General features: G+C 50.3%; 7 protein-coding genes across 7 annotated transcripts; 2 read left to right on the plus strand and 5 right to left on the minus strand.

The window, feature by feature from the left end:
* Nucleotides 1-4: 4 nt before the first annotated feature.
* Nucleotides 5-1,027, minus strand: BO83DRAFT_377046 (mitochondrial 54S ribosomal protein uL13m). Its single transcript, XM_025530892.1, has 3 exons — nt 961-1,027; nt 478-838; nt 5-359 (listed from the first exon to the last, which is right to left on the minus strand). The coding sequence occupies exons 1-3, from the start codon at nt 979-981 to the stop codon at nt 241-243; spliced, it is 501 nt and encodes a 166-aa protein (XP_025389569.1). The 5' UTR covers nt 982-1,027; the 3' UTR covers nt 5-240.
* Nucleotides 1,028-1,041: 14 nt separating this feature from the next.
* BO83DRAFT_233656 (40S ribosomal protein uS9) lies at nt 1,042-2,538 on the plus strand. Its single transcript, XM_025526913.1, has 4 exons — nt 1,042-1,385; nt 1,511-1,533; nt 1,932-2,003; nt 2,089-2,538. Exons 1-4 carry the CDS (start codon nt 1,340-1,342, stop codon nt 2,377-2,379), a joined length of 432 nt encoding a protein of 143 aa, XP_025389570.1. The 5' UTR covers nt 1,042-1,339; the 3' UTR covers nt 2,380-2,538.
* Nucleotides 2,539-3,355: 817 nt separating this feature from the next.
* On the minus strand, nt 3,356-4,984 carry BO83DRAFT_387254 (RNA-binding protein; the record flags this gene model as incomplete). The annotated part of the gene is made up of 6 exons (XM_025532702.1): nt 3,356-3,841; nt 3,890-4,363; nt 4,523-4,544; nt 4,602-4,676; nt 4,834-4,945; nt 4,969-4,984. The coding sequence occupies 6 exons, from the start codon at nt 4,982-4,984 to the stop codon at nt 3,356-3,358; spliced, it is 1,185 nt and encodes a 394-aa protein (XP_025389571.1).
* A 401-nt stretch (nt 4,985-5,385) lies between these two features.
* On the plus strand, nt 5,386-6,258 carry BO83DRAFT_234109 (uncharacterized protein). The gene has a single exon (XM_025526915.1). It carries the CDS (start codon nt 5,516-5,518, stop codon nt 5,963-5,965), a length of 450 nt encoding a protein of 149 aa, XP_025389572.1. The 5' UTR covers nt 5,386-5,515; the 3' UTR covers nt 5,966-6,258.
* A 156-nt stretch (nt 6,259-6,414) lies between these two features.
* BO83DRAFT_309911 (putative ATP-dependent protease (CrgA)) lies at nt 6,415-8,516 on the minus strand (the record flags this gene model as incomplete). The annotated part of the gene is made up of 2 exons (XM_025527413.1): nt 6,415-6,670; nt 6,838-8,516. 2 exons carry the CDS (start codon nt 8,514-8,516, stop codon nt 6,415-6,417), a joined length of 1,935 nt encoding a protein of 644 aa, XP_025389573.1.
* Nucleotides 8,517-8,856: 340 nt separating this feature from the next.
* BO83DRAFT_357694 (putative cytosolic regulator Pianissimo) lies at nt 8,857-13,686 on the minus strand. The gene is made up of 4 exons (XM_025529266.1): nt 11,701-13,686; nt 9,811-11,652; nt 9,587-9,753; nt 8,857-9,520 (listed from the first exon to the last, which is right to left on the minus strand). The coding sequence occupies exons 1-4, from the start codon at nt 13,429-13,431 to the stop codon at nt 9,319-9,321; spliced, it is 3,942 nt and encodes a 1,313-aa protein (XP_025389574.1). The 5' UTR covers nt 13,432-13,686; the 3' UTR covers nt 8,857-9,318.
* Nucleotides 13,687-14,209: 523 nt separating this feature from the next.
* Nucleotides 14,210-15,909, minus strand: BO83DRAFT_234164 (cytochrome and DOMON domain-containing protein). The gene is made up of 2 exons (XM_025526917.1): nt 15,670-15,909; nt 14,210-15,603 (listed from the first exon to the last, which is right to left on the minus strand). The coding sequence occupies exons 1-2, from the start codon at nt 15,716-15,718 to the stop codon at nt 14,348-14,350; spliced, it is 1,305 nt and encodes a 434-aa protein (XP_025389575.1). The 5' UTR covers nt 15,719-15,909; the 3' UTR covers nt 14,210-14,347.
* Nucleotides 15,910-16,906: the final 997 nt, after the last annotated feature.

The following is a 16,906-nucleotide window of genomic DNA, read 5'->3' on the forward strand; positions in this document are numbered from 1 at the left end:
ATCATGATCAATGCACAAGCTGTTGTAATTGTGTAGCGTAGCTAGTAGTAATATAAACAAGATATGTCACATAAAAGAAAAAAGAAAGAGAATCAAATCACAGAACTCCCACCCATGCGCTAGCAAGCCATAACATGACAACAGCAATATCAATGACATATGTAAAAGTACAAGAGGTTTAAATGGTAAAATGGTATCCGATCCAGCAAGTCGACAAGATGCGCAGACAATACAATGCAATTACGCATCGGTCTTGGCCGTCTTAAACGCCTCCTTCACCTCGGGCAAGTTTCCGATGACCGACTGTCCGTTAAGCTTGACGATGTTCTCCTTGTAGGGATGGGCGAGACCTTCGAAAGCTATACAACGTCATTAGCATACATCCTCAAACAAGATTCCCCATATACCAGTCTAGCCCCAAGGTAGAGACAACATATATATATATCCAATTGATATTGATATCAGAGGTATACTCACTCTTCAGCCTAGCCAAGCGCTTATCCCGCAAGCGGTTCTTGGGCAACATGCCGCGAACAGCCCGACGAAGAACCTCACCACCACCCCATTTCTCAAACATCTTGTCCATAGTCATGCTCCGCAGACTACCGGGGCGGGTGTTGTGAGTGTAGTACTTCTTCTGGAAGCGCTTCTTGCCGGTGACGCGGAGGTCGTGGCATCCGACGGCGACGACATAGTCACCGCAGTCGGTGGAGGGGTCGTAGACGGGCTTGTTCTTGCCCATGAGAGTGAGGGCAATGGAGGAGGCAAGTCTACCCAGACTGCGAGGGTCACTGCCGACGTCGACGTAGTGCCATGTTCGGGAGAAGGCGAGACGGGTCTATAGCATTATATTGATATCAAAGTTAGACAATGAGCATAAACAGACAGATAAAGAGGGAGGGAGAAGGGATCAATCATGTGCCATTGAGAACGAGGTGATAAGAAAGCAAGGGTATATACCTTTCCAACAGTCTGCGACATCTTGACGTAAAACGTATAGCTATAGCTATATGCCTCTTACTTCAATCTATACCTACAACAACCTGAGCACTGCCTCTATCCCGGAAGTCCGAACTTTCCACATCACGTGATTCAATCCAACTCCCCCGACAAGCCCTACCTCAAGGTCCCAAAGCGGCCTAGCGCAGCGCACTAAGCGAGAGACCAAGAATTGGACAGTCAGCAAAACCACAAGCCCCAAAGAAGAAATCGCACCGCCTGACTGTGCGAAGCGAAAATTAATACAGCGCGACTCCGTTAATCGACGACAAATACTCCACGACCCCGACACCGTCTACCTTACTTCCCACCACCCAGCACACTTCGCCGCCTCCCCATCATGGCTTCCGTCCCGAGTGTGCAATGCTTCGGCAAGAAGAAGACGGGTGAGTTTTCCTCTTGTTTTTGATATATAAATGGATTGGGTGGAATTTGAAGATTGGGAGGGTTCGGGATGTTGGATGATTTGTTGAAGGTAGCATGGGATGCTAACGGTTGATGTGATTTTTAGCTACCGCTGTCGCCCACTGCAAGGTATGAGAATAACATTCGCTGTCTATCTGTCACCTCCCTGCTGGTCTAGGATTTGTCGTGTTTGCGGATGCCGATGTGTCGTTCGATATTGGTCAATACTTTGGGTTTGGAAGGTTGAAGGAAGCTTGGGTATCTATTCGACATCAAGGGTTAAGGAACATGGAATGCATGGAAACGCGAGGGATGCGATATCGAGTATCGAAAAATAATTGAACGACACGAATATGCAAATTTGAAGGAAGTCGAATACCTAAAGGGGAAAAAAAGGAAGAAGACATGTGCAAATAAACTCGAACGACACATCTGCATCCGCATCACAATATATCAGATGAACCAAAACTGCGACAGAAGGAAGAAGAACAAGAGCGTCAAGACTGATTCGTTTCTTCCAACTACAGCAAGGCAAGGGCATGATCCGGGTCAACGGCCAGCCCCTCTCTCTGGTCCAGCCTGAGATCCTCCGCTTCAAGGTACATAACTCACCTGTCGGGATTATATGCGAAATTGCCATGGGACGGGTCAATTAACACGGGATTTTTTTCCAAAATGGAATAGGTCTACGAGCCCCTCCTGATCGTTGGAGCCGACAAGTTCGCCGGTGTCGACATCCGTGTCCGCGTCTCCGGTGGTGGTCACACCTCCCAGGTTTACGCCATCCGTCAGGCCATCGCCAAGTCCATCGTCGCCTACTACCAGAAGTACGTCGATGAGCACTCCAAGAACCAGCTGAAGCAGGCTCTTGTCCAGTACGACCGCACACTCCTCGTCGCCGACAACCGTCGTACGGAGCCCAAGAAGTTCGGTGGTCGTGGTGCCCGCGCTCGCTACCAGAAGTCCTACCGTTAAACGGCTTCATTATTACATCAACAATATACACACATACAAGCTTGCTCCGCCTCTGCCTGTTTTTCTGTTCTCATTCCTTTTTGTTTCCCATTCCGTACGTTTTCGAAAGGAAGGAATTCAAAACATGGATTTGGGGGACAAAAACCTTACTTTCCCGGCTGTTATGCTTCCCCCCACCTTTTACGGTTCGAGTTTTTGCTTGCTTGGCTCGGATCGGTTTTAAAAAAAAGTTTTCCTATAACGTTTCCCCTCTTATGATTATGGCCGGGTTATGAAGGGTTTTTTTTGTATGAGGCAGAAAACGGGATATCATGCGGGATGGTGTTGTTGTTGCTGTTTGTCGTTTTAACGGTTGTACTTATTGGGGTGAGGGAGAGAAGAAGAGAGAGATCTGGTGTGGTGGTCCCATTCCACCACTGCAGACAATTCAATCAAATAAAGAGGATGGTTTGGGTTGTTTACAGTGGCTGTGTTTGGAAATTATGGTGCAATGCTGGCCCCGGTCTTAGGCTGTTATTTAGTATAAGCCTGGACTATCTTAAATATCACCCAATTTCTTTTTTTGTCGTCAGCCCTGTCACTATAAAGTTGTATTGGACGTCCGTGCGTTGAGTTAGCATACAAACGCACGTTCCCATAACGGATGAACCGTTTAGATGACTGATATACGCTGGCTATAGTAAGTGATAGCATCTGGCAATCAGTCTGGCCATCCCCCTCGTAGATCACCCGCCATCTTGTTTCATTCTCACCCCACTCGCCGCTGCCTATCTGTCATGTTCGTCCGTCCAGCCTGATCAGTCATTCCGTTCTATTAGTTAAGCCAGATCCCCTTCACGCAACGCACCACCATACTAGTACCGATTCCCCTAAATTTGGTGACTAGTCTCGCCTAAGGTAACGTGCTGCTCAACCATTTGGTAGCACAACACTTCAAAGAAAGTACAAAGGAAAAAAAGAGAAGAGAGGTGACAACTCAGGCGGTAACGCTATTATCAGCCCATCGCATTCCATTGTTCATCCTTCCCAGTCCGTCATGGCTGGTATGGTCGTCCTCATCGTCGGCTCCATCCAGGGACAGAAGTTGAAAACGATTGGGCACGGAGCCGGTTTTCTTTGCCGGTGCTTGTGGTTCTTTCTTGGGGTACTTGCCCGGAGTACCTGAACACTCGTCCGGATAGAACCCAATTTTCATGCCCTTGTACGTGAACCGAGACATCATGCAGGAGCGCGCAAAGAGCGCATTATGCACTGAATTGGTGGAGATGTAGGCATTGCCATTCTTGAATTGTACCGAGATCACGATTAGGTTGTGGATATGGTCCAGATCCTTCCGGATGACCCACTCCGTGACGTTCGGCTGTACATTGTAGACGATTAGATTGCGCGATGCTCCATTGTCAATTTTGGCCCGGACATAGGGAGGAAGGTAGAACTGTCTGTCATTCCAACCCACTTCCACCTATAGTAGCTATTAGCGGTGCTACCGTTTGCCGAATTGGGCACTTACGCGCTTCCCAGCAACAATGAGACCGTAGGTCTTCGCAGTCCGGAAGAATTCACGAGCGGCCGCTTCCTCGACAAAAGACACACTGGCCATGTGTTCCCGCGCACGTAAGTAGATGTGCAGTAGGGCTCCGCCCTTTATGGCTGCGACGATGTCTCTGTGCGTGATACGGTCGGGAAGATTCCGAACTAGCACGGTACGTTGGGCGCTTGGAGTAGGAGACGATCCTGCACTTCTGGAAGACTCATCATAGGCGTCCTTATCTTCGCTGTCATGAGTGTCCAGGAGAGCGTCTTCGTCTTCGTCCTCATCTTCACCAATGGCGAATTCTTCAGGGTCATGAACTTTCACGTCCAAGTGTTCATGACAGCCAGGAGCCTTGTTCTCGAACGCCGCATGCGATTTCGCTGGGCTCTGAGAGCTATTTTCGCGGCTAGTTTGGTGAGAAGGCTGCTGAGCAGCCCCGTAAATTAAGACCTATGTAGGTTAGTAGATGTACGCCAAACAGTGGGCGTGTCCTGACATCAAGAGTTTCCTGGAACAACCCTCCATTGAGGAGTGAGGTTCTTAATTTAGCTGGAGTGATAATGTCAGCTGCAGAGATAGATATTAGATATATGAGAGGCGGTCGCATACCAAAATGTTGCGAATCTTGGAGCTGCGAAGTGTCACCGGTCAGTGAGGGGCCATTTTGGACCTGTCACATTGTACTCACCAGACGATCATATTCCGAGCGGGGGATGGTGACAGTTTCTGCGTTTGACGGGGTACTTCTATAGCTCGGAAGTTGCTGTATCATGGTGAAATCGTCAGATCAGCTCGCATGATGGGATTCTAAGCGAGCAGTTGAGGGGACTCACAGCATATGGTCTGTTTACAAACCAGTCAGTCGGACGAGCACATATCTCAGTGAGTATATAATGGAACTCGAGTATGAGGGCACTCACCTTCGAGGCATATAGCTATTCGGATGGCCTGTGAATGAGGTCGACGAGGCTATAGAACGAGAATCTGGGGTGATTTTAGTGAAGATCAGGCAATCCGCCAGCAGCTTGACAACTGCAAATTGAAGCCAAGCTTACCTGAAGAAGTAGACATTGAGCTGATACTAAAAAGAAGCTGTTAGTCTGAGCAGTCTTCACCTGGAATATGCAGAAGAGAAGCTAAGACCAGCGCAAGAGATGGTTGAAGGAACGAAGAGTAGAGAAGTACTAAGTAGAGGGGAGAAGAGGAGAAAAGGGAAAGTTGATATCTCCAATCCCCAGTCGCTCCACATCCACTTTGCAAGAACGATGGATCACCCGACACTTTTTATTCTTCCCTCTTTACTCATTCTCCTCTTTTCTTTTCCTTTCTTCTCTACAAGGGTCTTGGTTTGAAATCTCCGATATCTTCTCTTCCTGCTTCACCTTTCACTCTGCTGACGAACATAGTACATCATAGATCCAGTCTGGATTACACTCACCGTGGGCGCTCCATACGTAGGGAGATATTTCAAAGTGATAAAGAAGAAGACTGCAGATAAGATGCAACAGCGGATCAATTGCAGATGAAGAAAAGAAAGGCGAAGAGGAAGAGAAGGAAGCAAAACGACCGGGGGAGCTGGCAAGCCAACGCATCAGGACCAGCATGGCGAACCAGACTTCAATGGCGCCCGAACAGGCAAGCGACGAGGCACGCCATGGGAAAGGGCGATTAGGATTGCATGAGCTGCATCTGTTCCTTCGCCATCTTGCAACGTTTGGGTGGTTTTGGCGTCGCCAATCCCAAGTGCAGCGCTTGTGCGACCAACGGCCACCAACCACCAACCAGCGCAGCTCAGCGGCAAACGGGCGCAGCGACACTGCATTGTGCTGGACAAGTCAGAGCTTGGATACTAGCTCAGAGGCTCTCTACCCCTGCCAGTTAGGCAACATTGTTCTCTTATCAGGCTTCGCAATTAGCCGTCTCCACCATCTGCGGTACGCACGCAAGGCGCATTTCGCTCCTACTTTATGCATAGATAGCTACGGCTTGGTTCTTCCACTTCCACCACCAATGTGCTCGTTCGAAGTACATGCAGGGATTCCAAACAGTTAGTTGCCTGACACCTTCCAATCCCTCCTATTACCCCTCTATCTGCACAAAGCTGTAAGTTCCCGTTGATTCTGTCATCGGTCGATCATAGGAGAAAAGGAAAAGATAAAGAAGCAAAGAAAGGATACCATGCCTGCATGGAGTCGCACCGGACTCTACGAGATGGGCATTAAGCCCACCTATACGATGCGATGGGTAGCTTCCGAGATTAGTGTGTCCCTGTGGCAACCAGTCACCAGCTAGGACGAGAATATACTTATACTCCTCGTTCTGGAGGAGGAATTATGGCTGCCGCAGTCTTAGGCCGGGCGCCAACTAGTACAAGGACCAGTGAACGCTATCGCGTACTAACAGCGCCTTCGATACTTCAAGGATTAGCCGTACCTGGCGTCATTGAGTGGCGTCCCTCTTCCTCGTCGTGCATCTCTCTCGTCGTCCTCTGTGCATATCTATCAGCGTGGTTCTCGCCGTCTGGCTCGCCGAATTTGGACAACATTGATCGCCATTTGCGTCGCAAAGATAGCCAAGAATATCCCCATAACGAGAGTCTGTGGGATGTAGCTTCCTCCTGAATCCTGACTCTGCGTCCGCTGCCGGCGATCAGGATCAACTGGACGAGGAGACCCAAATGAGATGGAGACAGACATGGAAAATGGCGTGAACGACGTAAAGACTCCCGCAGACGGGGCCAGGTATGTCAAAGCTGGGCTCAGAACCATTGGCACGAGGGAGAAGACGAGGAGAGGGACGGCTAGTCATAAGACCGAGGCGAATGATGGTCGGGGCCGAGCCAACCTTGTCAAGAGAAAATGTGAGCGCCAGCCAGGAAGGATATGAAAGCAAAGCCCTGATGAAGGGGCCGATCATCTACCTACCACTCTCGAGACTCTGACTTCCTCGCCCACCGCACAACCATCTTCAGTCTATCCCGGACACTGGTCGTCGCTAGAAGCTTGTACTTTTCATCTTCCCAGAGAGGCAGAACGCAGGCGAACCACCAGGGAAACACAGCCGGATCGGTAGGGGCCTCGCCGTATGCTAGCAAGACTCGCGGATGGAGCCATGCTGCTCCTTCGCGACGGCTTTTGTCGATGAACTCCAAGGCGATCTGAAAAAGCTGCTGCGTGGGCAGAGACTCCGGTGGTGTTGACGCTGCTGATAGCGATTCCCCCATTCCTGATGACGTTTCCAAAGATTCTAGCCTTTCCTCCTCAGATATCGCAATATCATCCACGCGCTGTATCCTGCCAACATGATATCCATCCACCATCTCAAAACTCATCACTTTGAAGCGCGACACCCCCGATGCGATCACCAAACTTCTTCCATCGGGGAGTAGCTCGAACCGCTCCACCACCAGCACCGTACCATACTGCATGAATTGGGCCCTGCCCAAACCTTCCTGCAGCCGACCGGAGCGATTATACATAACCATACCAAATTTCTTATCCCTCGTCTGCATGACCCTATGGATCATAGTCCGATACCGCGGTTCAAATATATGCAAGAAAGTCGGCATAGTCGGGAACGAAAGCGAGCTCACGAACAAGGGAATAGTCCGTTCTCCATCCCCAGTAGCGGCCACTCCATCCTCACTAGAAGAACCCTCGCGACGCGACACAACCTGCTCAGGAAACAAAGCTTCCACCAAGTCCGAAATCCTCCTATTTACGGGCTCAGCCCGCACTGTCGAAGCCATATTCAACTTGCGCCGACACAGCGGACACAAATCACTATGATTCAAAACCATAGCCACACATCCGCGACAAAACGTATGTCCACAAGAAGTCGTCAACGGATCCAATATAAGCGAGTAGCAGACCTGACAGTCCAATTCTCCCCGGACAGCCTCCTTCAATCTCTCGTAGGATAATTGCCCTTGTCCCTCCTCGACTGTAGTATCACCTTCCACCTCCAGCACATCCCCAAACCCAACCCGACCCTGCTTAACCAACCCATACACACCCCCTAACAAATCCCCACACCCAATCTTAGCAACACATGTTTCTGTCCCTATGTCTGCCTCTGTCCCTTTCACCTCATCCTCACTCCTCAACCTCTCCTCCCTCTCCCACCTCACATCACACATCCTCGCACCAGCACCATCATCATAATTATCACCCACCTTCCCCAACTCCTCCTCAAACACATCCACCACCCTCCCCAACAAAACATCCGTCCCACAATCCCCCAGACAATGTTCCCCCGAGCAGCTCGTCGCACCATCTCCCCAATAGCACGTAAACCCCTGTTTCCGCTCCTCATCCGCCGGATAAGTAATCCCCTTCCGTTGCCGAATGGGCGGTAGACATGACTTGCAGATCGTGTTTCCGCAGGGCAGGCGCAGCGGGGTTCGGAGCGGTAACGAGCAGCGCGGGCATTGGATAAGCCGGATGATGGAATGCGCGGAGGTTGATAGGGAAAGACGCGGGTCGCATGAGCTGTTGTTGTTGTTCAGCGTGTGGTGGTGATCATCGCCGTTTTGTTTTTCTTCTGCTGCTGCTGCTGCATTGCTGGGATGCGGAGGTGATGGTGGTGGTGGAGGGCTGGGCATGGTGGCATCTTCCATGGAGGTTCGCGGTATGCTAGAGGAGTGGGGATCGGAGAGGAGGAAAAGGCAAATAAAGAGGAAAGAGGTAGAGAATCTAGACCAGGGTCGGTCGGTTGGTCGGTCGGCGCTTAGATTGATTGATTGATTGATGTTTTGTTGGGCTGGCTTACTTACAGTGACTGACGGGTGGAGACAAGCTGGGCTGGTTGGTCTCCGGGAGCTCTCTCCTTCCGGCCGTCATCCGAGGTTCGGGGACACGCCTTCGATGTCTTGGCTACCAGTCATGACATCTTTTCTTTTGATGTAGCTAAACTATCAGACATAATGAATTGATGAAAATTCCATGGACTTGAAAAGGGGAAATGATAAGCTTTAAGTATATACAGTACAATGTTACCCACGAACGAGAACAGAGGGCACTCATAAGATTGAATGAATGATGATCACCGATGCATAAAAAATCCCACAAACCCCGTGAAAGCAAAACTCTCGATCTGATGCAAGATTGGTGGATAAAGAAGAAACGCAGACAAAGGTATCGGATCAACGGCCAAAAAAAAGAAGAAAGCCGGAAACCAAGGGTAGAATAGAGCAGAACAACATGATATGCTAACATCCTTTCGTTGCTCATGACCGGAACCATCCAACGCCATAGCCAGGAAGACAGAAATTAAAGGGGGATGTGGCTAAGAAAGAAGATTTCCAACGTGAGGTCATCGGATGCTTGCTTGTGGATCTAGCTTGACGCATGATAGTTCGTTAAAAGGAAGGTTGTTCGAACAAGCGAGAGACTCGGCGTGCCCATCTAGCTTGATACTTGAGAAGACGATGCCTCCGAGTCTGAATCGGAATCGTCTTCTAACACTATGCGTCGCATGACACTCTTGTCAAACAAGTCCAAGGCAAAGCGGCGTGCAGGCAGTCGGAAGTGGTGGCTTTCCAGGATACTGAGCGTCTTGCGGAAAAGGTGAGGCTGGTGGAAACAATCGGGCTGTTTCGACTTGAGACTGTAGATTCGGGCTACGTTAGCTTTCGTCGCATTTGGTTATTACTATACAAGGTGTGTTCCTTACTTGTGGAGGTCTGCCGCAGCCCGCTTGGATAACACGGTATTACCCATATCGACTATCAACTTCAAGATCTTCTGGTTGGTTGGATCCGTGTCCATGGCGGCTTCTTTGAATTTCTCCTGAGACGTGCGCTTCGAGTCAGGGTTCCGGGAATGGCTTGGGAAATCAACCTGCAAAAGTAAGATGGTTAATGGCTGGCGCACAGGTACTCGCTATTAAAAACATACCAAGAAGAGCTTGTTGAAGTCGGTCGGTAAACTCAGCCCCAAAGAATTTCCCTTGTGGTCGAGAGCAGAGTCCCATCCGAAATCTCTCAAGACCTTAAGACCATGTCGACTGCGCGAGATTAAACCCAAAACAAAGAAGGCCGTTCCTCTCATCGTCAGAACCTCCGCGCTTTCGGCGATCTTCACAATGTGTTGGACAATATCGGGCTCAAGGAACGGCGCACCGAGCTCCATGGAGCCGACATTACCAACGGCCCAAAGGCAACCTTTCACTTTGAGAAGAGCCTCTGTGTCTTCTTCATCCAGCTGAAAGTCGCGGATGGTCCACGCAAACTCATTGAAGTGCCCTGACTGCTCCAGAAGTTTGCATCCTTCCGCTGTCCGAGCGAGTTCTCTATAGAAATGGGGAGGCACTAGTCCGATGTCCTGTAAATCTACAAGATCTTCAGGGACAAAGCTGTTCCGACGCGGTTGATCGACGTAGGCACGCGATAGCGCGGCTTCAACAAGGCCCACGTATGCGTCGTTACGACCCAGAAACCAGTCATCCATTTCCTGTGTAATGTAGTCGAGACCATCCAGATAATGATATCCAACTGAGGTGGACAAAAAGCGCAAAAGTAACGGCGCACCGATTTCGCCCAAGTGATCGAGGGAAGGGCGACACTTGACCACGAACTCGAGATAATGACGCTGATTGCATGCCTCTTCGAGAATCTTTACAGCTACTTGGCATACCGACACGTCAGGGTCGTATAGCTGTGTGACTAGCAGCTTGACCACCCAGTCCGCATTGCCAGTGGCCGACTGTGAGGAAAGGGGAACGTTTCCGACCGCATATTTTCGAAGTAGCCTGGTCGCAAATATGCGAATCTCCTTGGAGCCAGTGGTGAGTGCCTTGGAGAGGATGACTCGTAGGTGACTCTCCTTGGCGTAGTCCATGTTACCGAGCAGTGTTTGTATGAGGTCGTCTCGATCCCGAAGCTCAATAATATGGTAGAACATGTTGAGCATGTGCCAACGCTCCATCATAGCAAGCCCGTTGGCGTCGCCACTGAGGACTCCCAGCATTGCAAAGTATCCACCGCTCAAGGTGTTGGTCATCTGTTCTTTCGAGAATAATGGCGAGGAGGATGTCAGCCCGCTCATGCGGTCAACCTGCGCAAGGCACTCTGCAACCTGCCTTAAGAACTTGTTCTCGGCCAAGTACTTGATGCCCTCGGGTAACTGCACCAGCGTGCGCATCAGCGCACAACCAGTGCGGACATAACGTTGATTTGGTTTTGTGTTCGGCAGCATAGAGAACCTATACTTGAATGGCCGGTAGAAACCCATAAGTCGCTTCATGAACTTTGAACCCTTGATTCCTTCCTCCAGTCTTTTGGGATTGGTCAGAGGTCCCTCAACAATACGGTGGATCAAATCCCACTTCCACTTTAGGTAATTCACAGTATTTAGAACATGGGTCTCCAGGATCGCATTGCGGAACTGAGTCTCATCCATGGCAGGACTCAGTTTTTCCTTGTTTTGGTCGCCAGTAAGTATGGAAGCAGAAATGTCAACGTCAACGTTGTAACGCCCCGCTCCATTTGAAACACCCCCGACAGAGCGGGCCAGTGTTCTGTTTATGCTTTCGATCTGGTAGATAGTTGAGGTGGAAACATCATGGTTGTCGACGTCAAATTTTATAGCGGCTGGTAGCAAATGCGGGAGGACCTGGAGCTTCGCACTGATATGCTGGGGCAGAGAGTGATGTGCCAGCTTCAAGACTTCGGTCAAAAGCAACGTCGCTTTGCGTCTAAGAGAAAGGTCCGTTTCATCCTCAATGAGATCGGAAAGAGCCTGCACCGTGTTAACAGTTTACCACAACCCAGAACTCGGAGTACCGACCTTGGACAATCCTGCATCCACCAGGGTTGCGAGGATAAGAGTCGAGAAATGTGCTGTTAAATCAAATCTATTCCCATCGTCATCATAAAAACTGCGAGCTTGCTTTGTATCAGTCTCAGTCCTGAGATTAGCTACTCTTCCGTATGTTGTCAATCTCCGACCAGCGAGGAATGAGGAGGACCATGAAGGTGGCTTAATCCTCAACGCATCGAACAGAAGCTCCATAATGAGATCCCTTGCCTGTGGATCAGGGTAATGTAATGAGTCCAAGAGTGACTGCAAAGGCTGGGCCCCATTTCTCGCGAGAACTATCAATCCTGGCCACGTCTTGAGCATGGCAGAGATCGCCCTAGCCGACGATTTAAGGCGCCCATTGCGAACAGTATCCGACAAGGAGTCAGTGAACGGTGCGAGAACAGCCTCTAGCTCACATCCTCCCCGAAGATGTTTCCTGCTGTGAGGGGTATCAAGGACATGAAGGAAGCTTGCTATCAGACTTTCTGAGGCGCCAAAAGTCCCCTCTGCGAGAGCATCATGTAGAGTGGCAAAGCCCCCAGAGTATGCAATTAGTGCCGGATCCTTCACCAAGATTTCGGCTAGTGTCATGATGGAAATATTCCGGAGTCGGTCTTCGTAATGTTCAGCAACCGAGACAATCGTTCTGACCACAGCACGCGAGATTTCCCGAACGCCATCTTTGACGTCCAAAAACGCTCTAACAAACTTCAAAGCCTGCTCACGCTCGATGCTCGCCTTGCTTTCCTTGACAAGGGACAATATAACCAGCTCGTCTGTATGTAATGACCGGATGATTTGCAACGACTTCCGATCTGCGATGGCATAACGAGTCAAACGATACCCTGCGGCCACGGCTTCCTTGCTGTCGCTCAAGAGCATTATTTGCACACGGAGCCCAAACACCGACCACTCCAAGTCGTACTTCAAGGTAGGATGTCTCTTGAACAATTCCACCAGACTGTTCGCACGCTCAACGTAGTAATCTGGGGACATGCCCTCGATTTCCAGGGCCTGGAGTGTTTCCGCAAGCACATATGTTGGCGATTCCATTTCCGCTTCACCTTCCGGGATCTGCTGCTCCTCGATCGGTATATTGTTCCGAGTGGGCGAACGCATCGAGCCGCCTTGAAAAAGGCTTGAGAGTCGACTTCGGGGAGGGGTGGACGGCGCCTGCGCACGTAGCATTTCCTCCTCCAGTTCATGATGTAGTTCGGCAAGCTTGCGGTTGGATGAACTCAGCTCCGACTCCACCCTTAGCCTCTGATCTTTGGTATGTTTCGGGTTCTTCGCCAGGAGCGCCTCGAGCATGTTTTCCGTCCCCGTCTTGATTTTCATTTCTTTTGCGATCTTGTCCCGGATCACGGCCTGGCGCTCCTCGGTGCTGGACAACTCATCGTGCTCCGTTAGACTGCTCGGTCGACGTGCGGGAACACCTTCGGGTCGAGGGGTAGTGCTCCGCGACGTCTTCATGCTCTTCAGCTCGGAGCTGAAGCTACCAGGGGCCCCCGAAGAAGGGGCTAATGACCCTCCCCGCAGACCAATGGTCGCGCTGCCTCCAGACTCAGAACGAGCATTTCGTCCGGTTCGCGTAGCGGACTCGGCCCAGCTACCGTCTGCAGTGTTATCCTCCAAGCTATTATATGACCGTCCATCACCCACAGCACGGTGCTGAATTGACGTCGCGGAGAACGCTGAGTTATGTCCGGACGCCATAGAGCTCCATCTAGCCGCAAGAGAGGAGTGCGTATCACCTGTCGCAATTGAAATAAGGGACGGAGGACTGCATTGAGTTCGCCGACAAGGTTACCGAGACTATCGGAGCGATCGAAGTGCTCGGGGTGACTGGAAACCGACTGCTCTTGATGGGCGTATTCGCTGACGGCGGGCACCTCAAAAGGGAGGGGAGGGGAAACCAAATCACGGCGGTCACGAAGGTGATGAGGCTGAGGGAGGGGGGAAGATCGGGAAGGTTGAGGGCGTCTAAGAATCAAATCACATGTAGCACAGACTGCAGATGACAACGCTAGATGCTAGTTAGAGCACGAAGCAAGCAATCTGCCTCAAATGACCGGGGTCTTTCTCCAATCCCACCGCTGGTGGTTTCAGGCCGGACCCCAGCTGACTAACCCGCTCTTATCGCCTCAGGCTAACTAACTTAACCTAGCAACTATACTAGTTCATCGTCGCTTCTGTGGCCTCCACTACTGATTGCTCACCGATATTTGGATATTGGATGCGTGTTTACTCTCTTATTCTTTACCGATGCACTTTGATAATTGACTAGTAAATATGATTGATTGGGCATCGTGATCGATGCCTGTTCACGAAAGACCAATATAGTCATGAAACACATGGCAAGTAGTCAAACGAGCTAGCTCGTATATATACAGAAGAATCTCTCTGAGATATAATGCATGGAAATTAGCGAAGGTTGGGGTGTTAGACAGGTGAGAGATCCTGTTGATGCAATAGGATATTACATGAAGACAGGGGTGAGAATAGAAAATCGGAAACGAATGAAGATGGCAAGATGCTGTAGTACGACGAACTCCGGATATGCAAGACCCAACGAAAATGTACGCTTGGTAGTACAAAATGCTGATAATGATCGTGATATTCTGCGGGAACTTCATGGCACCCATGACTTCTCCCGTGACGTCTCAACAACTCCACTTCCACAAAGTGTGCTGTCGCTGTTATTTTCAAGTTTGGCGATCGGCGCTTTCTCTTGTCGCCGTCGGAAGAAGGGTAAACTGAACCTCGAGGTCTTGGATGCCGACTTCGATCTCCTCCAGAAGATGACGGAGACATAGATGATGAACATCGACCCACATATTATGCCATAAGCAATAGGGGAAGCCGGAGGGATATCAGGATTCTTCGCAGTGGCATAATGAAAGCCTACTCCGCCATTGATGACTCCCAGGGCCGCGAAAAAACGTCCTAGGTAACGATGTGAGACGCCATATAGCGAACTTGTCCCTGTTTTGCGGAAGTGGAGATGTTGCATGATGCCCAGTACTGGCTGGATCAAAACAACACCCCCGACCGCCACATAACCAATGACCGGGTGGTAGCCTCCAATCTCCTGCAGATCTTTGGAGACAGAGACACCGACTCCAAACCCAGCCAACGCTAGGAGCACAGCAAAAAGCTGCAGAGGAGCATGGATCCAGGGTACTGTACGCCGAGAAGGGACGATGTACAAAAGAAGAGCGAAGTTGGGGAAGAGAAGGACGAAGGCCACTGAAGTCATCACGCCATGGGCGATTCGTTTCTTATGGAGAATGGTATCGCTGACTTGCTGCTGGTGAGTGTATGCCGACAGCTCGTGCATGGTTGCCATCGGGACAACGAAGGGGTTGGTATTGTTGCCCCCAACAGCCCAAGTGGTATTCAGGGTGAAAGTACCGTGCCAGTCATGTTGGTATAACACCTGGGATACGTTGCTGGACATCATCGGAGGGCCATGCGTCAGGGCCCACATCCAGGAGCTGGAATTGCCCAGTGCACTCTCTCCATTAGCAAGTGTTGTGCAGTTATCACAACGGATGTTAGCGGTCATGACCCCGTCGTGGATACCCGAGCCGTCGAGAAGATATGCCTCGATACTCGGGTCATAAAGAGGCTGCACATGACCGGTTGCCCTCCGAGTGGACAAGGTGACATTGTGTCTGGATGCCGCATAGACGATGAACAGGTTCCCGTCTGTCATTTGCGACCCCTGACCTAGGGCAAACCATTTGACACCAGGTGGTGCCTGTAATTGGAGAAAGATGGGGCCAGAGCCCGTTGAAGAGGTATTCTTAGGTACATTGATGCTATAGGAGACACCTGCACCTTCTGAGGGCCTGTGCTTGACTATTTGGCTGCAACCTGAGCGCACTGAATAGATACAGTCAGCCAATTCAGCAGGTACAATGACATCAGAAGGAAGAAGGAAGAACTTACCCAGACCAAAGGCAGCGACTGCAGCAGCAAAGAGATTTGAAAACTTCATTTGGAGGGTAATAAGGATCGTTTCGATGTTAGGTTTTGAGGGAAGGAAGGAATAGGTGATTGATAGTCGAATCAGTGTAGATGTAGAGAAAATGAGAGGAGACAGCGGGCCCAAGCCACTTCACGAATAATACAATGAGAAAGAATATAAGGATACCAAAAGAATAGTATCACAAAAGGACTGTCCTAAATAGAATGTAACCAGGATTGCGTGTGGGCGACACCTGCTGGTGGAGGTTTCCTGGGAGTATAGATGCTGGAATCTTAGCAGTTGCTGCTGGAAGTCTGATATTCATAGATAGACGAGATGGGAAACATCACTGCGCAGACAGATTCTGTCAGTAAAGACCAAGCATTCTTTGGAAAATCGACATCTACTGGATTTCTTTCGGTATACAAGACTGAAAGTCCCCCCATGTTCGTCATGAACCATCAATGAGTCTCGACGACGACGAGGGTACCGCGGTCACGTCCATTTGGCAAGGGATTGCTAGAGCATAGGTGCCATGTTTGGAGGGACAGGGGAAACAAGGGCTGTTCATACTTAGAGCAATTGAAGAATCGAAAGGTGCATGGTTGTCCTAAGCCACATAGTGATGTGCCACAGATGCCATGCGACAGATCTGCATGGCAATCACAACGATGGAAGAGATGGAAGATCACGCTACCATGCGGGCGAACACCCTCCGATGGACAGACTAGCAGCTGCCAGGGAGACAGAAAGGGCAGAAGGGCGAGTGAAGGCAATCGAGTCTATTCAGATCCAACAGCGATAGGAAGCAAGATTGGGCCCACGAAAGGAGAAGATCGTCAATCAAAATGGGCGATTGTCAGATAGATATGCCCACCGCGCAAGGCAAGCGGGTACCTTGATTTTTTTCTCAGATCAACCATGGCGAAAATCTTCGGGTTTTTCCCAATTTAAAGTTCCCCCAGCTGCCACGCCTCTCCGGCCTCTCAGTGGGCATATTTTGGGAGTGGAATGGCCACATGGTCTGTGCTCGCCAGCTTGTGCCCAGACAGAGCGCTGGAGACTGAGCCCAGCAATGTCCCAAACCATACTAGCAGCCGGAGAAGGGGGGATTTTCAACCCAAGGTACGATGACTGCCTAGTGGGCATTTAATCAAACCAGGATGGGACTATGCCATATCCATGGAGTTGGGTCCATGCGCAACTTTTCGTTTGGGT

This window comes from Aspergillus eucalypticola (genome assembly GCF_003184535.1).
Source record: "Aspergillus eucalypticola CBS 122712 chromosome Unknown BO83scaffold_8, whole genome shotgun sequence".
NCBI lineage: Eukaryota > Fungi > Ascomycota > Eurotiomycetes > Eurotiales > Aspergillaceae > Aspergillus > Aspergillus eucalypticola.